General features: G+C 40.4%; 1 protein-coding gene across 4 annotated transcripts in view; it reads left to right on the top strand.

The window, feature by feature from the left end:
• NGEF (neuronal guanine nucleotide exchange factor) overlaps positions 1 to 24365 on the top strand; it is a 305718-nt gene that overhangs the window by 255576 nt on the left and 25777 nt on the right. For all 4 annotated transcript variants that reach the window (XM_075201742.1, XM_075201741.1, XM_075201743.1 and 1 more), the window contains 5 exons: positions 16650 to 16792; positions 19720 to 19991; positions 20281 to 20441; positions 21955 to 22107; positions 22834 to 22963. In XM_075201742.1, the coding sequence (XP_075057843.1) occupies positions 16650 to 16792; positions 19720 to 19991; positions 20281 to 20441; positions 21955 to 22107; positions 22834 to 22963 (859 nt within the window). The remainder of the gene's footprint in view (positions 1 to 16649; positions 16793 to 19719; positions 19992 to 20280; positions 20442 to 21954; positions 22108 to 22833; positions 22964 to 24365) is intronic.

The following is a 24365-nucleotide window of genomic DNA, read 5'->3' as shown; positions in this document are numbered from 1 at the left end:
CGGAACTGGGAAAACTAAACATTATATGACTGTGACAGGCCACTGGGTTGGTAAATCGCAGCAGGAACAGCAGCAGCATCTAACAAATAACAACGCCAGATCTTTCAAAGGCAGGCTACTCTGTGTATCCTCTGTTTCACTAAGAGGCATACCGCTGACAACCTGTTTGAAAGACTAAGGGATGTCATTGCAACATGGCTTATCCTGCTTGGACTCTCCTGAGGATATGTGATTTCTGATAATGCCACCAATATTGTTAGAGCATTACAGTGGGGGGAATTTCATCACATTCCCTGTTTTGCTCTCACAATCAACTTGGTGGTACAGAACTTTTTAAAAAATGAAAGTGACATGCAGGAGATGCTGTCTGTGTCCCAAAATATTTTGGGTCATTTTCGGCATTCTGAAATAGCATGTAGGAGAATGCAGCAGCTGCGAGAAAAATAGAATTTCAGGGAGAATGTACTTTAGTCCAGCGCAGTGGAGAATACTTTCCGTGTTTTGCAAGGTGCTGAAACCACTCAAAGTAGTCACCTGTGAAAAGACTGCAGACACTGTTAACTTGAGTCAAGCGATTCCCCTAATTAAACTTTTTGAAAAGCAGCTAGAGAAATCAAAGGAGGAAATGAAACAAAGCAATTCTGCTAAGTTGGACTTGTAGATTAAGGACTTTATTTGCTTTGCCAGGATCCAAGAGTTATCAACATATTGAAATCGGATCACTACATTTTAGCAACTGTGCTTGATCCTAGGTTTAAGAGCTATGTCTTCTCTTTCTTTCCAGCTGACCCAGATCTCAAGAGATGTAATGAGCTCCTGATCAGCAAGCTGACAGCTCAAGTTGTACATGACACAACAACGTCTGCTCCTTCAGTTTCTCTGGCAACTGCTTTTAGGAAAAAACTTAGCTTTCCCAAGACACCCAGTGGTAATGCAGATGAGTCAGCACAACATTTTGACATTTGGTCTGGTCTAAAAGAATTGGCCAAAAATCGTGATAGATCTGCCGTAAAATGAACTACAAATTCCATGAGGAAGGCCATTACCAGCAAATGCATCAAAGTACACAGACTTCTGTGATGGTGGATTCCAGCGGGGATGAATTAGTATTGTTTGAGGATGATTGCAGGTGCTGAGATCTAATTGAGAGAAGGGAGCTAGCTGATGCTGGTATGCTTAGTAATATTTTGGGCAAAGTGACATGTTGGCAATTTTATGTTTTTCAACAGTAAACTTTCACTTTTATTAGAGAGGTATTTTTTTCTTTAAAAAGGCACAAGCTTTTTATTTACATTTTTGTTTCCCTGACTTAAAACCACTATGCACTTCAACGTAGACATTAGCACATGAGGTAGAGGGATTAGTATCATCATGACTGAGACTGGAGAGTGACAAGAACAATGTGACTGAAGACTGGAGAGTGACAAGGACATTGCCACCCCTCCTGTTTTTGTATGAGCTATGGCACAGTAGAATGTCACTGGAGACTTTTAAGAACACTGACAGACCTATTATTACAATTTCTGTTTCAGCACTAAACACTGCCACCTCTCCTATTTCTGAGTGAGCTATGACACACTAAAATCACACAGTAGACTTTTAAAAACACGGACAACCTTATTATTTGAATTTCTGTTTCAGCACTGAAAACTGCCACCTCTCCTATTTCTGGGTGAGCTGTTGCACAGTACAATGTGACTGCAGATTTTGAAGAATACTGCCAGCCTTATTATTTCTATTCCAGCAATGACAATTAGCAATGGACCTCTCCTGTTTGTGTGAGAGTTATATTACACAGTACAATGTGACTGCAGATTTAGAACAAGACTGCCAGCCCTATTATTTCTATTTCAGCAATGGCAATTAGCAATGGAACTCTCCTGTTTGTGTGTTAGCTATATAACACACTACATTGTGACTGCAGATTTACAAAAAGACTGCCAGTCCTATTATTTCTTTTTCAGCAATGACAATTAGCAATGGAGTTCTCCTGTTTCTGTGTGAGCTATAACTCAGTAGAATGTCACTGGAGACTTTGAAGAACACTGCTACCCCTCCTCTTTTTTTCTAGCTATGATGCTGCCCAACTGCCCTAGAGACTGTCAAGAACCGTGCTACCCCTTCTGTGTCCCTCTGTGAAATGGCGATGGATCGCCGTTGAGGACGGTACTTATAGAATCCAAAACTCGCAAGTTCCAATGACATAACAATGACGTTTTGGCTCGGTTTCAATTTCGAGGGCGCCTGAAAGTACCGAGCCGGCTCCTCTTGGTACTCGGATCTGCTAAGTTTGGGTGGGCTCGGTTCTCGGAGAACCGAGCCTGAGCATCTCTAAGTGTAACACAAGGCTATCTCAGTGAACAGCCAGTTAATGTTGGATCAGTGAGCAGTAGTGCAAGAAAGACTGTTCTGCCTGTGCAGCCTGCAGTTTTAGCGTGGTCATTTCCTACCATCAGAAGATATGTTGATAGAATTTACAACACAAATACAAACCTGTAAAAATTATAACAAAGTTGATGCAATACATTTTTTTTTATTTGTAAAGGAATCAGTAGTGAAGTAAGTAGAAAAAGAACTGAAACATTTTCCCTTTTTAACTTATTAACATGTCATGATTAGCAACTGAAATGGTGAGCTTCTCATCTATGACCCCAGGCACCTACATAGGATGGTAAAAAGGTGTGAGGAGCAATCACAAGCCACTATCTCTTAGAAGCTACACTACCACCTTTTTCTACATGGTGCAGCTTTAATAGTACCCCCTAACCTGAGTACACTTCTTATGCACTTATATGTTATGAAAACTCCCCTTCTGATCAGATTTCTATATGTCTTATTCTTTAATGTAATATTATATTATTGAATTTATCTAAGGAGCCTCTTGGGGTACACATACCACATGTTGAGAACTTAGGCTTGATACAAAGTGTGATAAACATTTGTAAATGAGCTTTGTGCACTTTAATAGACAAATATTGTCATTTTTAATCATTATTAAAATAATTTTTTCTTTAACATAAATTTCATTGTGATTGCTGTCCCTTAAACCTTGCTGCCAGAAACTAATTGTAGATACACTGCCATATGTGAGATATAGGTCAACTTCAATTCAAAAATGGGCAATACAATCATGGATGCATGGAGGGTGATTGGATGGTTCAGGAAGTGGTCAGATTGTTAAATATAACTTTTTTGTTGGACAGTTGGTTTAAAGGGTAGTTTGTGGCTCTGAATCTCTGAGATAATGTGGTTGAAATACCATGTGTTAAAATGTGAGATGAATGGAGTGTGTCTGTGTAGTCCGTCCCCCCTCCACCGGCACATACACAATGCATTCAGCCTGGCAAAATAGGTATAGCTTAAAACATACACACACACACCTTTAAACATTAGTCAAAACACACACACAATTACATATATATTTATATTACAGGCAATTAATGTAATATATGGCACCAAAATCTATAATTTGTGTAAAATATTCTTACGCTGTTTACTGTTTTATAATATAATACAACACACTTTAAATGAAGTTATATCTTGCTGTGGTTGTTCTTGAAGATATGAGCATACGCTATTATATGAATATTGATCCTGTGGATTTAAGAGAAAAATAAGAATTATATTTCTTGGGTTAAATCACAAGTACCTTTGCGAGGAGTTGGTTGGCGGTAATAGTCATATATATCGGTATTAAATGTTCATCCATAGATTTGCCAGATTATTAAGAAGATTAAAACCCCTGAACAGAGAAAATCCTTTTACAGGGCCCTCCCACTTGGAAGTGTTACATGCTGCTCTAGGGTCATAACATGAATAGGAGTGAACATAAGCTATACATGGGAAATGCATGATTTTGTAAGCGTAGTATAATTTAGAAATGTTGGGTGCTTTGCCACAGAATTAGATTAAGGTGTTCAAAGACCGATCACAGCTCTTGGATGTTATTCACTTGGCCTGATTTTTCTGTAGCATGCTGAGGGCTAAATTGTAATTAGAAATCTAGTTTATTTTGTCTATAACATGACAGCTCTCTCAGCAGGACTTTATCTTTGTCCCTTTGCCTCTTCTTATCCCTACTCTCTGTGGTCCCCTCTGTAAATCTGCTTTGCATGTGTATTATTTCTTCTTTTAGCAGCGAACTGGGTTAAGGCAAAATTCTGACCCAAATAGGAAGAAAACAACACACAGAAAATTTGCCTAATAAAGCTTATGTAGTGTAATTATGCAGCAGTTACAGCGATACGGCAGTCATTTAGTATTCAATCTTCTTGTAGCCTGTGGCATAAAATAGTAATTATTAGGGATACTATTTCCATTTCACTTTGATTGTCGACATTTTGTGTGTTCTAATCAGCTGAGTAAGTCACATCCATCCATTACTTTTATATAAGCCTATAGTTTGATTTTTTTGCTCCACTGTGCTCAGTAGTCTGACCTGGCATAGCTCAAATGCTGCCAACATCTACTTAACAGCTCCGAGTCCACGTTTATGGATACAGTGGTAGATTCTGAAAAACTTGGACAGCGGCCTAATGAATGTTTATCAGGACTTTCTGAATCTTCTCTGACACATAAGCTGTGCTGCTGTAAATCACACATAAGCATTCACAGATTACACAACAGCTGTTGGCATTCAAACGGTTACATCAGGATATTTTAAGGGTAAAGATACATGTCAATGAGTATTTTATAATGCCCAACGTTTTCTTTGCACTTTTTTTTTTTTTTTTTTACTTACATTTTTTATTAAGTTTTGCAAGTTTCAAAAGGGAAATAGAAATAAAGAAGGATAGGGAAAGGATGAGAGGTACTGAGGAGGGGTACATAGTGGGGAAGGAACACCGCAGTAGATTCTTAAAAAAAATTGCACACAGACCTGAGAATACTGAGACATTTCTGTAGATAAATAATAATTTGCCCTTTAAATTGCGTAGTGTCGTAAGCAACAGTGAGACCTATATTTTGTAAGTTTATTTTGTAACTATAGGTGTCACTGTTAAAACGTGATTCTACTGATTTATTTAGAACTTGAGTAAAGGCATTACCCATCAATCAGCATGAGATGAACAACATAATTGTCTTACATTACTTTGGATGGCTGGCATCATGTGATTGTTATGAATATAAGTGCTTGTCATACAATTGAGTCTTTGGAACAAAGGAATGGAAGACTTTGTAGACAACAAGCAGAATGACTTGTAATAAAAGAATAATTAATGGGCATTAATGCATAAGTGAGTTGGTAAACTGTGGAAAGAAAAAGTGCAGTTTTAAATTTCTTAAGTTATGTGATTGTTGCAGGACGGCTACAGCCTTGTAGTGAAACTTTCAGTAACATTGTTGATAGGGGCGAGTTACATGTAGTACACAGACATGTATTATACACGTGTTATATACACGTCCATGCATTGCAGCACTGGAGGAAGCCCCTTTGAAATTTCAGTGCTAAATCACCTCTTTCCTGCCCTTCAGCAGGCCTAGCCTATAATGAAACATAAATAGTGTTGGAATAAATGGAATAGTGGATCATATTTATACAGATCACAGCTAGCTCAATAACAAGACTGAATACATAAGCATCTTTCTACATGACCTCTTGTTTACTACATTAGCTGCTTCTATTGGCAGTGGTCTGAGGTGTCTCCTATTATCCCTATGCTAATGACCATTAAATCTTTGGAGGGGGGGAGGGGGGGGGTGTTAAGTCTGCAAGTTAAACCATGCAATTTATTCTCACTCTTTGTTACAATTGTTACTGACATCTCTCTCTATATAATTGCATTGTCACTCCAGAGCACCAAGCTGGCTGCTGCTATCCCTTATAAAACACCTGCATCCATTCTACTGCTGCTTCTACTGTACAATTCTCCATCACATTAATCACTTTCTTACAGATGAGACCAGTGTTTTGACCTTGTAGTTTTGTCCTGCCCTTTTCCAGAGAAATCTATAACAAATGCATCTGTGTCATCCCTCGGTTTACTCAGTGTTCCGCGGGCAAATTAGAAAAAACTGTCCAGTTTTTTAGGACACACTCAGTGTTGTCAGATGATGGCATTTTACTCCAACACCTTGTAGATCTAGGTCAGGTGGTGATGGAAATTGGCGGTCATTGTAGGCACATCAACCAACTCTGTAATTTGTGGACATATAGGTAGGTCTAAAATAACCTAAATGGTGATATGGCCACTTTAAAGATCCACTTAACCTAAATTACATGGAGGGGTGTGTGTCCGCTCCAGGCCCGTAGGCGAGGGGGTTCCAGCAGTTCTTCATTGACCATGAGCAGCTTGGTCCACAATTTCCTCTTCCACCCAGGAAGAATGGAGCAAAATCGCCAGGACCTTCCCCCAAAGTTGTGGTTCTGTGTTCCCTTCCTGCTTCTATAAATAATAATTGAAAAGGAATAAGAACTTTCAGCAGAAGATGCAGGTTGGAAAGGCCGGGGCTGAAATCACCAGCGTAGGTCTCTGCGCTGCTGGGAGCATATGCATCTGTACACCTGACACCTTATGGGGGGGGGAAATTACAGCTGAATAGAAAAGTTGCACCTTTATATATGTGCAAATATGCATATGCATACTGTACTTTGAGTCACAAGCACCTGAAGATATGTGCAGTCTCAAATCTATTGTAGAAATACATATGAAAAAAAAATGTGTGGCAATCATCATCATTATCATCATCAATTAAAATTGCACCTGTCTAGAGTCAGCTTAAAATTTCTGCTTACTATTTCAAAGACACGTGTAACCCAAAATAATCCTCCGCTCAAAGACGTGTGCTTAACTTGTGTCTGCACGCCCCTAAACAGCTCTCTTGTATTGCTAACCTTGGCCTATTCCTGACGTGCTGCTGTTCCTTTCACATCCTGATCTCTGTATTGTTTTAAAATTGAGGCTGTATAATATGTAGGAGCTGTATGCACTCATTGGGTACATCATCATCATCATTTATATAATGCCACTATCTCCACAGCGCTGTACAGTCTTCATTATTTATTAACTGTTGGTTAATGCAAATATCTAATCACCCAGTCATGCGGAAACAACTCAGTATATAAAAGCATGCAGACATGTCAAGATGTGCAGAGTGGGGAAGAAATGTGATCTAAGTGACTTTGACCACTTAATGACTGTTGGTGCCAGATGGGGTGGTTTGAGGATCTCAGAAACAGCGGCTCTCCTGGGATTTACAGCCAGAACTGTCTCTAGAGTTTATAGAGAATGGTGTGGAAAACAAAAAGCATCCAGTACATGGCAGTTTTTTGGGCAAACATGCTTTGTTAATGAGAGAGGTCAGAGGATAATGGCCAGACTGGTTAAAGCTGACATGCTCTTCTGCAGTGGTTTGCAGAAGAGCATCTTTGAACACACAGCACGTCCAGTCTTGAAGTGGATGAGCTATAGCAGCAGAAGACCACATCAGGTTCCACTCGCGTCAGCTAAGAACAGGAAGCTGAAGCTACAGTCTCACCAAAACTGGATAGTTGAAGATTGGAAAATGTTGCCTGGTCTGGTGAATTTTGATTTCTGCTGCAACCGAAGGTCCCTTAATACCAATTCAGCATTGTTTAAATGCCACCGACTACCTGAGTATTGTTGCTGACCATGTGCAACCCTTTATGACCACAGTCTACCCATCTTCTAATAGCTGCATCCAGCAGGATAATGTCACAAAGCACAGGTCAGCTCTAGCTGGTTACATGAACATAGCAATGAATTCAATGCACTCCATTGGTCTCCACAGTCACCGGATCTCAATCCAATAGAGCACCTTCAGGTGTGGTGGAACGTCAGATTTGCAGTATGAATGTGCAGCTGACAAATGTGCTGAAACTACGTGATGCCATCATGTCGATATGGACCAGAATCTCCAAGGAATGTTTCCAGCACCTTGTTGAATCCATGACACAAAGAATTCTGTCTGTTTTGGGAGCAAATGGGGTCCTACGCAGTACTAGAAAGGTACACATAGTAAAATGTAAATAATGGTTGATAAGTAATTAGTAAATAACTATATTAATGGCAAACATCTTCAACTCTGTGAAGGTATGCAAACATTTAAATATATATTTGTTAATGTTATTAGTAGTTATTGTAGCTTTATGGAGAAGAACAATAAGGTAACTATGCATTTCTTTTTCTGGTTTAACTCAGCCAACTAGTTACCAGACAAACCATTATCTGAGAGCGGTGCAGGTTTTTTATATAGATATCTGGGGGTAAATCAAGCTGCGAGTTTCCAGCAGTTTTGGAAAGTGGAGATGTTGCCTATAGCAACCAGATTCTAGTAATCAATTATTTAGTGCATTCTACAAAATGATAGCTAGAATCTGATTGGATGCTATAGGCAACATCTCCACTTTCCAACCCTGCCAGAAACTCGCAGCGTGATACATTTACCCCCTGGCATGATTTTTGCCTAAACAGAGCTGTAGGTATGTGAGGAAATATCTATCGGTGTCTCTAATATAACAGTGTACATGTTAGGGGTAAACCTACCAAGGGCCAGTCTTTTCTGTTTTTGCTCTCCTATTTTGTTATACTGACCCTTACTCCAATTATGCTCCCCCCCCCCCCCCAGAATGTATGCATTTTATCTGTCATTAACCCCAACAGAAACCCCTGAAGATATTAAATATACTGGATAGAAGCAGTTAAAAATTGTTCATCCTAATCTCATTGCCAACAAATCTGGCTCCAGAAAGGGACATAGTACCGAAACTCTGACTTCATCTGTTCTTTCTCACTGTGTCCATATAAAACCGTATTTAGTAGCTCATGAGATTTTGTTTGACTTTTCTTGTTTTTGAGCACTTGTGTAGCGCCTTTGGGAATTACCACTATATCATTATTCAAATTGTTGTTTAATTTACCAATCTGGAGTTCTAAGGGATTATTCTTATTAAAAGCATGCTGAAGCCTAAAATGAAACTTCATCTATGTAAAATATTTACTGCTAACAGTCATAACAGTAAAGTCAGGAGTCATAGCAGGCAGCAAGCCGTTGACCATATTCTTATGGTGCCTGCAGGGCCGGATTAACCATAGGGCTAACTGGGCTCCACTTACAGGGGGCCCTTGAAAGTGCTCAGCAGCAGTATTGATCGGTCGGGGGCGCCCTCGGCGCGATCAGTGCTGCTGAGCACTCTCACTGCGGTCCTTCTCCAGCACGCTGTAGTCTCCTTACTGAGGAGATCTCGTGAGTCTCACTCTCACGAGATCTCCTCAGTAAAGAGCTCGGATCACAGTGCAGGCAGCTCGGATCACGGGGGGGGGGGCTTTGGGCGTGGGCAGCCGGATCACGGGGGGGCCCGGGCAGCCGGATCATGGGGGGGGGGGGGGCCCTCACGGGGGAATGGAGGCCCCCATAGCCCCTTAATCCGGCCCTTGGTGCCTGTGACAGATCGGACACTGGATGTGCTGTTGTTGGACATTGTTGACTCCGAAATATCCATCAGGGGGGCGGGACACATTCTTTATATGTATAAGCAGGGAGGGATCCTGTATGTACAACCTTTATGCTTTTAAACCTCTAGACATTACTAGTGGATCGCTGGTAAACCTGGAAGTAGAGTAGACTTTATTGTTCCGGAATATTGCTTTGCTTTAGTTGCTAATGAGCGATTTAGCAATGAACACAATGCCTAACAGCCAACATTTGAATAAATTGCTTTACATATTCACTGGTCGTGGCAGGGTATGTGTTTGTGTACTGGATATGATGTTTTATGATCATAATACAAGTCTAATGCATTGTAAGTAACACATCCCCTCAATAAATCGTCATACATGTAGCTTACAGAACATACTTACCTACTTTTGAGACCAGCTTTCCAGGAGGGGGGTCCGTCGAGGGGGCATGGCCACGCGCGGTGTGCCACTAGGCTCCGCCTCCTGCCAATCTTAGGAAATTCTGGCTAATCGTAGCAGGGGGGCGGGGCCACGATGCTGCGGTTAGCCCCGCCCCCACCATCTACAACAACGGGGAGATGCTGGTTCCGGGATTTTTGCCTACTCTCTCGGGAGTCCGGGAGAACTCACAAAAATTCGGGAGTCTCCCGGAAATTCCGGGAGAGTAGGCAACTATGTTACAGAATAAGAGAATTAATACTGCATTGTTGACCAGTATTAAAAAGAAACAGGTATATTTTCAGGTACAAACATTTTCCATTAGGGAAAATTGTCCTGTATGATAACGGAACAAGGCTGTACCCAGTTAAACATGCTCTCCTAAATATGTGCTATTTAACAAAAGAGAGTGTTCTTTGTGTTGCGTTCATGTTCATTGAACCAAATAATAATAGTACATCTGTCACCAAACTATAAATACTTCCTATGAGTAATAGTGGCTTTTTGAATGAGCTTGGTTGTTGATACCTACTATGTTCTGCTTTCCTTGTAAGTACTGCATCCTGTGCTATTCTTGTGGACGTCACCTTGTGCAGAAACAAGTTACTGGAAAACAGAATGCTAACAAGGTGCTCAGCAAGCATAATGCACAGTATTGTGCTTTGTTCAGTCCTCTTATCCATCAGTTACACTAGCATTGTCTCTGTTTTTCTGTACTCTTTTGATTCCATCTATTACAACCTAATCATTTTTTTTGCTACATGGCATTAATTTGTGAGGCACATAACAGCCACTTCATATACACAGCAGTGATTAGGAGTTAAAGCAGTTAAGTTGGTAAGTGCTCTGTTGAAACAAAAGCCAGTAACATATAAATTATATTGTCCAGGCAGATAGCAACAAAATGCCCCGTGATGTTGTTGTCATTTTTTTTTTTATCGTTGCGTCAAATACCTGTGCATTGACAGGTTAACACAAACCCTATATGGCATAGTACCGTCCCTTACATATGGAAATATATCCATGTATACACCATCCACAGTTATATCTGGTAGTTCATACAGTTTGGTAAACTACGCTACAAGACTGTTGTACTTTTGAATACTTTATCCATTTTGAATTTGTACAGTGAATATACACGATCAGCCACAATATTAAAACCACTGACAAGTGAAGTGAATAACATTAATTATCTCATTACAATGGCACCTGTCAATGGATGGGATATATTAGACAGCAAATAACCAGTCAGTTCTTGAAGTTGATGTGTTGGAAGCAGGAAAAATGGGCAAGCGTAAGGATCTGCGCGACTATGAAAAGGGCCAGATAGTGATGGCTGGACGACTGGGTCAGAGCACCTCCAAAACAGCAGGTCTTGTGGGGCATTTTCGGTATGCAGTGGTTAGTACCTACCAAAAGAGGTCCAAGGAAGGAGCACTGGTGACCTGGCAACAGTGTCTTGGGTGCCCAAGGCTCAGTGATCCGCGTGGGGAGCAAAGGCTAGCCCGTCTGGTTCAGTCCCACAGAAGAGCTACTGTAGCACAAATTGCTGAAAACATTAATGCTGACTATAACAGAAAGGTGTCAGAACACACAATGCATCGCAACTTGCTGCGTATGGGGCTGCTTAGCCGCAGACCATTCAGAGTGCCTTTGCTGACCCCTGTCCACAGCCGAAGACGCCTACAATGGGCACGTGAGCACCAGAACCATAGAGAAATGAAAGAACATGGCCTGGTCTGATGAATCTCGTTTTTTTTACATCATGAGGATGGCTGGGTGCATGTGCTTCATTTACCTGGGGAGGGGTGGCACCATGATGCACTATGGGATGAAGACAAGTTGGCAGAGGCAATGTGGTGTTCTGGGCAATGTTCTGCTGTGAAACCTTGGTTCCTAGCATTCATGTGGATGTTACTTTGTCACATACCATCTACCTAAACATTGGTGCAGACCAAGTACACCCCTTCAGGATAATGCGTCCTGCCACAGTGCAGAAATTGTTCAGGAATGGTTTGAGGTACATGGCAAAGAGTTCAAGGTGTTGATGGCCTCCAAATTCCCCAGATCTCAATCCGATCAAGCTTCTGTGGGATGTGTTGGAAAAACAAGTCCGAGCCTTGGAGGCCCCACCTCGCAACTTACAGGACTTAAAGGATCTGCTGCTAACGTCTTGGTGCCAGATATTACAGGACACCTTCAGAGGTCTTGTGGAGTCCATGCCTCGAGAGATGTTTTGGTGGCACGGAGGAGACCTACACAATATTATGCAGGTGGCTGATCGGTGTATACTGAGAACAAAAAGTAGTACTCTGCAGTTGGTTAATGTTCACATTTCAGGACATTGTCAGGGACAAAGATTTTATATGGCTAAATCTTAAAAAGTAAACTATAATAGTCCTTATAAATTAGGGATAGATATGCATCTAGAGAGGCAAAATGCCTGAGATCACCTATTTGTAATTGTTTTGTGTAGATATCTGCCAAGGGCTGGAATGTTAATAAGGGACAATGAGGCAGGAGTCTCAAGCAGCAAGTTTTGGAGTCACAAATTAATATAGCTACATTTGGTTAAAGTGACTATATATGTCCTTTAGTCTATAGTAATTAATTTAAGGGGTAAGATTAGCACCTTTTCCTTGCTATCTTAGTTAGCAGATTCACCACCAGTATCCAGCAAAGCATAAGTAATTGGTGCTGACTTGACTTATTCATTGCCATATTGAAGATGTTGCCTGTAATGTAGGCACAGTAGCGGAACTACTGTGGGTGCAGGGGGCTGGAGGTGAGGTGTCTACCTACTGTACCCGCCTGAGATCTAACACCCTCTTTTGGGCTGCAGTGTGCATTCTCAGAAGAGCCCCCCTCTCTGCTTTTTTCAGAGCAGAGCGGGGGTCCAGAAGGCTCTACCTAGCTTTCGCAATGCCATGCACTGTTCCACCCCTGTGTAGACATGCTGCACACCAATCATTTTCACATTGATCACTACCTGCATTAAGCCTCCTATCCAATGTATCTATAAACCCATTAAAAAAAAAAATTGGGACGTATATATTTTCACTGCATGCACACCGAGAAAACAATTGCCAGGCTACAATAAGGCCATGATCTCTATACCGTTCATTGTATATAATGACCTATATATTTGCTATGTTTTGTATTGCACAGCTTGTATAGTGCTCACTTCATGAGAAGTTTATTTAGGACCATGTGGGAAAACACTGACTTTCATTTACTGGTTTGTATTTTTCAACCTGAATCTTTTACTAAATGTATTGCTTTAACTTAATCCATGGTTAATAGCCATGAATTTATGTTATTAGGCTCAGTTGCTTACTTTTGCTATAACACAGTAAATACATGGAGCTGTGTGCAAGCCAATTAAATAATGAATGAAATTCCTTTAAGTGCTGGGGGTATGTGGACAATTCATCTCCGACTGCAAGGGACACTTACTACAGACTACAATTTCAGGGATGGAACAGGGCGGGAAGGGATGTTTGCCTGTAGTCAATGTACAGTAAGGGTGGGCCAAACTCAAGCTCTTGGCATCTCTCAGGTACTTGTTGTTCGGCCATATCTCTTGCTCAAGCTACAGATCTCGTGTAAGTGCGGATTACTAGTGGTGATGGCTGTGTATGCAGCTATAACAAGTGTTTATATTCAGGAGAAACTGTACAAAAAATAGTTTATGCACAGTAGATATTCATAACATACTAATGTCATTTCATAAAAAATAGTTTTTAATATTTTATCATTAATGCCTATTATTAACAGGTGATATAAGTTGATTTTTTTTTCTTTTTCTGTGCAGTCTTTTGTGTTTTTGTATTCCTCATATATATTGCACGCATCCTGCAGTGTCTATTGGAGCAGGGCAGACCTACACCTGAATTCATCACCACACGTGATGAAGAGTACATAAATATTATCTACAAGTTAACCCATGCATGATACTCATGCATTCTAGTCAAATCAAGCTACTTAAGGTCTTAAAAAGGTTCTTGTCATGCATTTGGGTCTAGCCCAGGCCTCCTCAGGGGAAGAGCCTTACTTCCCGACGCAAGCGCCCTTTTTAATGTGTGTTCATGAGGTAAAATTACCTCACGAAAATGAGTTTGACCCCTCAACTCGTAAATTTAGCCTTTACTACCCCTCCCACGGTGGAAGGGGGGATGATGGAAGTTAACTGACTTGACTATTCTAATTTTTTTATCAAATAATGTCAGTATACCAAATTTCAGGTCAATTGGATGAGCCCTTTCTGAGAAAATAGTTTTTTCCACACACACACACACACACACACTAACGCACGCCTCTACACATGTGTGTTCATGAGGTTAAATTACCTCACGAAAATGAGTTTGAGCCCTACCAAATTTCAGCCCTTTTTGAATTTTTTTTCCCACACACACTAAGAATTTAGTAGGTCAGTGTATAACTCCGCCCAGCAGGTGGCGCTGCAACTTGGTTTTTTTTTTTCACACACACACAGACAGACAGACGCCACTAAGCATTTATATATTAGATTATTTATGTTTCACTTTATAACATATATCAGAAGTTAGCCACAATTGAATTAGCACACTGGCTTTACACAAAACATTCCTTCCCCCACTGGGAAACATGAGGCTTTTAAATACTTGTTATACAGGTTTGGACAAATTGGTCAGTAATTAACATGAAAGACTGTAGCCTGGTTGTTGTGAAAGGTCGTCTCCGCCAACAAGAGGGGGTTTACACATTTACACAAGGAAAAAGCTCTTTCTCTTCATGCTTGGTCTCCAGACTCAGGGGACATGTTGCCATTGCTCCTAGGTGGACATGCATGGAAGTGAGTAACCTCATAGCCTACAAAGGCCTTGACTAGTAGGAATGATGGAGTTTGAATGGAATGAATGAAAGGTGAGTGTGAGACTGGAAACATAAATGTTATAAATGTTGTAATGTGTTGTTGAATGGAAGATGGTTGAATCTGTACGCATATGTGTAGAGTACATGAGAATGAATGATCATTTATACAGTTGATAAATGTGATCAGAATTGCCTAAGTTTAGTGCAAGAGTTCGAGATTGTGTTGGTTTTAAAAGTTATACCTCGGTTTGGTATGGATAATGTTACATAACTGCATGCCTTGTAATAATGTTGCAATGCTGTGTAGATATAACATAGTTATGGTGTTAGTCTGATTTGTATGTGATTGTGTCGTCTAATAAGACTGCATTGGCAGTAAATTAGGCCATTGCGAGCACATGTATTAAGATATCTGACACTGGGTTTGACTCCTGTAATGCTGTACAATTCTTGGAAATCCTGTTGTGTTTAGGATAGATTGTTGATTTAAATGGAGGCATTTGTGTTATACATGGTTCTGTGTTGGTTAAGTTTTGGTCATGGATGCACGGGGGGTGATTTGGATGGTTCAGGAAGTGGTCAGATTGTTAAATATAACGTTTTGTTGGACTGTTGGTTTACAGGGTAGTTTGTGGCACTGAATCTCTGAGATAATGTGGTTGAAATACCATGTGTGCTTGTCAAAGGCATGAAACACATAGTACACTTATCTGATTCATTTATCTGTCCTGGTGTATTTATAACCAGGTACAACCCAAATGCTACAGAGTCATATCTCCCTGTAAGTATCCAGAATACCTAACAATCAGGAACACTTCATTTTACAACTTGTTTCATACTCATTTTGTAAGTTGAGCAAATATCTCAAAATTAGATTTGTGACTGATTTGTGAATTCGATCTACGATTTAATTCTGCAATCGGCTGATTAAAGCAGCATTTTGTATCGGAAGGTCCTGTCCAGCGAGGTTCCCTCCTTCTCTCCCTCTGGTTTGAGGAATGGGACTGGGTTCAAAGAAGGGTGTTTGCCAGCCATGTATTTCAGCTTTAGCTGTTTAAATTGGCACTTACAGCAACTCAAAAATTAAACAAAAACTGTATGATGACATCATCACGCCCCTTCCCACTCAAGGCTCACTGAGGTGGATAGAGCTTGTTGATGTCATTCACATTAAGCAGGGAGAGGTGTGTGATTACACACACACACACACACACACACACACACTCCTTGATCCCTTCCTGGATTATTGACTGCTAATTTGGAAGCCTAGGAGGCCAAAAGCAAATGGATTAATGATTGATTTTTCCATCTGCATACAATCATTTTAGATCTATTTTCATCCACACATATGTTGCTTATACTTGCCTACTTTCACATGCTGAAATCCGGGAGATCCTGGATGGGGGGCGTAACCGGAGGGTGTGAGTGGGCGGGCGCAGTGAATCGCGTCATTTGGGGTCAAAATGACGCGATTCACAGCAATTCGCGTTATTTTGACTAACAACTTGTGTGATGCGGGAGACTTGCCTGCTCTCCCAGGAGTCCGGGAGACCTACCCGAATTTCGTGACTGTCCTGGACATTCCGGGAAAGTTGGCACGTATGATTGTTGCTTCTTTAACAATTACAAAATTAACTTCTTGAATGTAAGGTTTATATGGTTAATGTGGTGGTGTTATTATTATCATTATTTATTTTATTTATAAAGCACCAATATATTATACAGCTTTGTACATTGAGGAGATCATGATGTAAGACTAATTACATACAATGACATGAAGCAGTAGATCATTTATCTCCTGGTGGATCTACAGTATTGGCAGCTCCCTGCCATGTATTGATATTAAGATCGATGTCTAGGAGTTGATTGTAATCACCAGCTGTATTTTGAATGTGACCTGCACGTTGTCAGTCATATATATCATTGTGCTTCTTATAGAGAATATCTTCACCCTGAAGATTCCCGCACCCCTCCTGCAGACACCCCCTCCCCTACTGAGTGTGCCACTACTGCCCCTGAGGCACTGCCAACCATCTACCCTGCACCAGCAGACTCATGGAAAACCTTAATAGGACATGTAGGTAAGAAGTACATTGCTGACGCACAGGTGAGAGTGTGTAGAAATGTATGTGCACTTTGCAGTGTGCTTCCAGGTATGTTTGCCACCTTATTGGGATGCCTCTCTCAGAGATAAATGGATCCTGCATGTGGGAAGCAGGGAATCACAATGATTAGCAGCTGCAGGTCAAGTCGTCAGATTGTACTGTGCTGTGCAACACAGTTACTTTATATAGAAGAAAAATGTTCTGTAAGTTGTTTCTTTGATGAGCAGTCTTTTTAATGCCAATTTACTCTTAAAATCTAGTGACTAGTAGTTATTATTATCAAAGGGAATCAAACCCATAGAGAGGTACAACTGTACTTTCTGTTGGCCTGTGAAGCCTATAATTATAATCACAGTGTGGTGAATACTGTATAACACAAGCAGTATTTTAAGACAGGCAAGTAATATGTTGCTCTACAGTCTCCTTCATTTTATTTATTTATTTATTTACACAAAAAAATCATTGGCTAATGGGCCAGGAACATGAAGAGACAAAAATACAGCAGATTTGTGTCAGCTCTGTTATTCATGCTCCGTTAAGTCAAGAGACTGAGACAAAATGTTCCAGCCTGTGAATTGTTACTCCATTGCTGTCCGCTACAGTTGTGTAACAGGGGCGCAGCCTGATAATGACAGCACACAATGAAGCTGAGTTTGATTGGTTAAGATTTCAGATGTTTGCAAAGTTTGATTGGCTCTCTCTTCTACTCATCCAATGGAAATGTATAGTTCTCAAATTGTTAACCTAGGAACAACTTTTACAATTTCTTTGAAATTAAAAGTTATAGTAGTAACATATAGTGATTTTCACTGCTTTAAATGCTCTGAGCTAGGTAAATAGAATATTTATTTTTGTAGCCCTACAGGTTTTGTATTACTGCAATTATTTATTCTTTGAACACTGAAGTGCCTCATCAGAGCAGTATACGCTTCTGTACCCTTATCTCTTCTCTATAATGCTCTGTCTTCCATGGCTGCCATTCACCTCACTCACCATACCCTTATTTCTTCTTTGTAATGCTCTATCACCATGTCCTTCTACCTCCTCTCTGCATGACCTTCTTTCTTCTCTGTAATCCTCTCCTCTCATGTCCTTCTTTCTCCTCTCTACATAACCTTCTTTCTCCTCTGTAATGCTCTGTTACTATGTCCTTCTTCTTCCTCTGTAATGCTCTGCTCTCCTTGTCCTTCGTCTTCCTCTGTAATGTTCTGCTCTCCATGTCTTCCTCCTCTCTGCATACCCTTCTTTCCCCTCTGTAATACTGTGCTCTCCATGTCCATCTTCTTCCTCTGTAATACTGTGCTCTCCATGTCCTTCTTCTTCCTCTGTAATACTGTGCTCTCCATGTCCTTCTTCTTCTTCTGTAATACTGTGCTCTCCATGTCCTTCTTCTTCTTCTTCTGTAATACTGTGCTCTCCGTGTCCTTATTTTTCCTCTGTAATACTGTGCTCTCCATGTCCTTCTTCTTCCTCTGTAATACTGTGCTCTCCATGTCCTTCTTTTTCCTCTGTAATACTGTGCTCTCCATGTCCTTCTTCCTCCTCTCTCCATACCCTTCTTTCCCCTTTGTAATACTGTGCTCTCCATGTCCTTCTTTCCTCTCTGTAATGCTCTGCTCTCCATGTCCTTCTTCTTCCTCTGTAATACTGTGCTCTCCATGTCCTTCTTTTTCCTCTGTAATACTGTGCTCTCCATGTCCTTCTTTTTCCTCTGTAATACTGTGCTCTTCATGTCCTTCTTCCTCCTCTCTCCATACCCTTCTTTCCCCTCTGTAATACTGTGCTCTCCATGTCCTTTTTCTTCCTCTGTAATACTGTGCTCTCCATGTCCTTCTTCTTCCTCTGTAATACTGTGCTCTCCATGTCTTTCTTTTTCCTCTGTAATACTGTGCTCTCCATGTCTTTCTTTTTCCTCTGTAATACTGTGCTCTCCATGCCCTTCTTTCCCCTCTGTAATACTGTGCTCTCCATGTCATTCTTTCCTCTCTGTAGTGTTCTGCTCTCCATGTCCTTCTTCTTCCTCTGTAATACTGTGCTCTCCATGTCCTTCTTCTTCCTCTGTAATACTGTGCTCTCCATGTCCTTCTTCTTCCTCTGTAATACTGTGCTCTTCATGTCCTTCTTCCTCCTCTCTCCATACCCTTCTTTCCCCTCTGTAATACTGTGCTCTCCATGTCCTTTTTCTTCCTCTGTAATACTGTGCTCTCCATGTCCTTCTTTTCCCTCTGTAATACTGTGCTCTTCATGTCCTCCTTCCTCCTCTCTCCATACCCTTCTTTCCCCTCTGTAATACTGTGCTCTCTATGTCCTTCTTTCCTCTCTGTAATACTGTGCTCTCCATGTCCTTCTTTTTCCTCTGTAATACTGTGCTCTCCATGTCCTTCTTCTTTCTCTGTAATACTGTGCTCTCCATGTCCTTCTTTTTCCTCTGTAATACTGTGCTCTTCATGTCCTTCTTCCTGCTCTCTCCATACCCTTCTCTCCCCTCTGTAATGCTGTGCTCTCCATGTCCTTCTTCCTCCTCTCTGCATAACCTTCTTTCTTCTCTGTAATACTGTGCTCTTCATGTCCTTCTTCCTCTCTCTCCATACCCTTCTCTCCCCTCTCTAATGCTCTGCTCTCCACCATGGGTGAAATTATCTTTTAAATACAAACTTTAAAAAACATTCAATACATATGCAAACAACACTGTTAATAAGATGTAACACACCGAATACATGTCAACAACGTGAATCATATATTATTCTTAAGGAATAAAATTGTTTAATTCATACACTTTACAGAAAAGATGAGTTTTGTGACTGTGTGTTTTAAATAGACATCACTGAGAATATGCGTCCTGTGTTAAAAACAGCACGTAGCTCAGGGTCTTACTGCTAATTAATGTCGTCTTTTTTCTGGAGAATTCCTGTACCAGGAATACAGAGATAAATCCACACAGCATGAGATTCAAGCTCGAAGACTTCAGGACAAATGTGTACAGCCCCCGAAAAGTCCAGATAGCTCCAAGACCCCAGAAGAGTCATCCCCACACACAGAATACAACAGGTCTAACTCAACTTTCAGACGTCTACAAAACACCAGCTCTGGCTTCAACTTATGGCAAGATCTTCCAGAAATAAAGAACAGCAGAGTGCTGAATGTACTACGACCCCAAGAAATTAAACTTCAAGAGGTGAGATTGGAATTGGGAAGCAAAATGCCTGTAAAATGTAATTCTATGAACGATGGGCTACAGTTTTAGAAACCATTTTAATAGCTAACTGAGTAAAATTACTTGGAGACATGGTATAATGGTCTAGCTTTTATCACTATACAGAGCCATATTCCCTTACAGCCTGTACATGCTGTTTACTAATCGTGTTTGATTGTATAAAACATATTTAGATAAAGCTTGATAACTGTTTTGAGAAAATCAGCCATTTATTTGCAAGTACAGACTGTGGCTCTTTTCTTGCTGTCAGGCCATGTTTGAACTGGTGACATCGGAAGCATCATACTACAAGAGCCTACGTCTGCTGATATCTCACTTCATGGAGAGTGACAAACTGAGAGCCACCATACACCAGTCAGAGACACACTTCATCTTCTCCAATGTAGTGGAAGTCCTGACCACTAGTGAGAGGTAAGGAGACACAAGTACTAGCGTATAGGAATAAATGCCTGCATTTTACAGGAGCGATGGTACATATCGTGTAGTAAAAGAAATAAGCAGAATAATAATGGATCCATTCTTACTTTTTCCTTTATTACACTAGGTGAATGCAGGACAAAGGCCCCACATACTTCCATACCATCACTTATTTCCTCTCTTACCCTGACCTCTTCTATGCCTATAGTTAAAACATGTGTATAACTATAGAACATAATATTATCTGTGCACTCACTCTTTTATTATTTGTATAAGAATATATCAATGAAACATATGTAAGAGGATTATAGGAGAGGTTATGTATACCGCTACTCTCAGCAGTACCTGGCTTTAGATCTCAGGTATATGTGACAGTTACATAGCCCAATAGAACATGGAGCGTCCCCCCGGCAGTCAACAATAGTGATGTGATTAACGCCACTGCAAGGTTGTGGTCGCTATCACTGCGGTGGGGTGGTCACCGTACAGCTGAATTCCCTCATTACAAAGTCTTTGCTTCCTCAATGTACTTATACATTGAAGAAGTGTCAGGATGTCAGGTTGAATGTTTCTTAAAAGAAGATGAACTATAGCACTAAATAGGCAATAGAGCAACACCGAAGGTACCCAGACATAGAGAATGATTCAATTAGGAGCTATAGTTCTGTTGTTGACTGGCGCGTTCTTTTCTTTTGCAAACTGTAGACTATTACGGTAGTAATATGCTTAAATACACGCATGCAAAGCATTGTGAGGCTTATTTACCAAGGACAGCTATCGTCATCTCAGGAAAAAATTGTTTATTATAACAATAAAGCATTTTTTCCTTTATATTTTTTTTTTACTTTTATTTATTTTACTTTTTATTTCTCTTTACTATTTATTAGAATTTTTTTTAATATTTAGAATTTTTAATGAAAATGGAACTGGAAGCCCAAGTTCGGGCTTTCAGTAGCACTGCACATGTGTGGACTGGCAATGCTGAGTAATGCATGCGCAGAGGGGCCCTGCACTGGCACTGCAGAGTCCTCTTACTGCTACCAGTCAGTATCAGCAGGGAGCTGAGCATCGCTCAGCTGCATTGGCAAAATATTCCTGTTAAATTGTGCGAAAGAAGATTTTCTATCTCTGCTAAATTATACCGTCTTCAAAAAAGACCCCTTAAACTTCTCTATACATTTACTTTTATAAATATAAAAAAAAAATTGGCATATTGCTGGTATGCATATAATCCATTGACAATGGTAGTAATAATAACACCACCTACAGTGCTGGAACTATAAAAGGTTAAGGCTTTTATGAAGTTTGTTAAACTGGTTTAAAAAGAAACAGACGCTCCAAAACTTAATGAAATTAGTCCTGTTTGGCCACAGATAGCCAAGTGACACAGAAAGCTATGATGAATCAACTGTACAAACCTGTGTTAACACTTTACATGTACATTAAATATGCTAGAGGATACAGTCCACTTTGGGGTGTTACAACAACTTTGTCATTGTCTTCCTAGGTTCCTTTTGGATCTAGAGCAAAGGTTTGAAGAGAACTTGGTGATTTCTGATGTTTGTGACATTGTCTACCAGCATGCTGCCAATCACTTTGCGGTCTATGTTACCTACGTGTGCAACCAGACCTATCAGGAGAGGTCGTACAGGAAGCTGCTGTAAGTTCTACAATGACAGAAATGTAAATGTAACCAAGCAACCTCTGCTGTCCTTTCCACGTCTGTAATTATGTATATTTGCCTATGGCAGTGCTTTCTCATGTATTTTATTGTATTTAGCATGTACTGTAGTAGTATGATCTATGTTATGTGTAATATGTCTTTATAGTTTATCACACATGCAGCAGTATTATACAACAGTGTGACATTCCCTGACAGTGTGCTATCACTATGATGATCTACTCTTAGTGGTCACTCTCAGATATTGCCCAGTCACAGTCTGATCTCTCCCTATTATTGTGCTGTCACAATGTAATATCCCTCTAGCAATTCTACAAAAGTTAAGTGTTGATTATGTAAATAGTAGGCCATTTTCCATCAATGTGAAAATCTTGCCCCATGTTTATCAATCTATATCATAAAGATTGTGTAAGCTGCAGGGAGCTCTGACCCTATTTTTTATTGCAACAGTCCAGTAATATTAGAACAGTATTAGTTGTGACTTATTATGTAGTGTAACTTCACTCATATGGTTCAGTCACAGCATTGGGTCAAGTTCCAAACTATAATGGACTGTCACATGGTAAATATTGAGATATCCGCAATATGTAATATATTACCAGTTTACCCATTTCACAAGTTTTTACGTGTTTCCAATTTAGTCTGTTATTTATGTTGTCTCTTTTAATGATGTGTTTGTCTCTCTTATCCGTCTGTGTCTATCAGTCAAGAAAGGACAGACTTCCGGGAAGCAGTGGCGCATTTGGAGACTAATCCTATCTGCCGGGGACTTCCTTTCTCCTCATTCCTCATCTTACCTTTCCAGAGGATAACACGGCTCAAACTTCTGGTTCAGGTACTGTACTATGCCTACATTGCAGTGGCGGAACAATGTATCGTCATTTCCCATAGCAAAATTTAGGTAGGGGCCCAGTGACGCCGTTCTCGCCTCACTGGGCCTCCTCAGAAGGGCAGAGCAGGGGCCTCTTCTGAGCTTTTGTGGTCCAGTGCAGGGATGAGACAGGTGCATTATCAGAAAAGACCTCCTCTTTGCTTATTTGAGAGTAAAGCGGGGACATCAGCAGGGAGTGGGGGTGCTAGTGGGTAGTTCAGGCCTCTGTGATGGGGGCAACCCGGCATTGCCAGGCTCCCATCACCTCCAGGCCCTGTAGAAACTGTACCCTCTGCACCCACAATAGTTACACCCATGTCTATAAACATAGTTCCAAAAGGAGTTTTACATCTAACCTCTCATGCCTAGTGCTGGGCCTAATTTTACATGTGGAGCACTTTAGTTGTGTACTACTGGTCATAGCCAATGTCTGGAGGGTCCTTCCCATGTATTTCTATACATCGTGGGCCTAATTCAAATTCGGATGTACATCCATGTGTGTAGTGTATCTTGCATGAAATAGCATTACCGCAAGTCATTACCGCAAGACTCAGAAACGCACCTTGCGGTAATGACCTAATTGTATGCAATTCATGTCCAACACAAATGACACTTTGGACTGCCTAGGACTTGAAGGGCAGAAAGGGGTTTGGAAGGAGCAGACAGACTGAGGCAATGTACAATAAGACCGTGCCGATGCCGATGCAGGTGTGGCTGAGTCAGGTCCTGTGTATCTTGTTATTGCTCTTGGTTTCAGCCCTATCACTTGCACCAGTTACAGAGCAGGTGTAAGTTCCAACTGATAGTGATGACTGATACAGCATTGTCTTTGTTTGGAAAAGTACATATATACGTGCCATTAACTAGCACAGAACATATGTATGTAAGTGAGATAGACCATAAAAATGCAATATTTGTACAGTGCACATTAAGCATATCTTGCTTTATGTATTTAATGTAAAAAAAAAATGTTGTTTTTTTTAAACGAACCATAGACTGTAAGCTCCAATGGGAATGAGTTCTCTATACAGCGCTGCGGAATTAGTGGCGCTATATAAATAGATGATGATGATGATATTTTTATTCATGATTATAATGTTTAGAGTTGTTCATTTATTTTATAATATTTGGTTTTTTTGTATGCATTCTGATGTGACATTATATTGCTGCACTTTGTTCTGTCTGCTAACATACGGCAGGTAATGTGCTGTTACTGACTTTTACAAGAACACTATAGGAAGCCAATTCACTAAGACTGCAGTAGTATGTAATGAAATAGGATAATATGGAAAAAAAATCATAAATGTTTTATTTTCTTTATAGTTTAAATCTAGGAGGCAGTTTTTAAGCAAACAAGGTGGAATTA

Source organism: Mixophyes fleayi, chromosome 3, assembly GCF_038048845.1.
Source record: "Mixophyes fleayi isolate aMixFle1 chromosome 3, aMixFle1.hap1, whole genome shotgun sequence".
Lineage (NCBI taxonomy): Eukaryota > Metazoa > Chordata > Amphibia > Anura > Limnodynastidae > Mixophyes > Mixophyes fleayi.
Note: the sequence above shows the minus strand (reverse complement) of the source record. Positions and strands in the feature narration are given on the sequence as shown.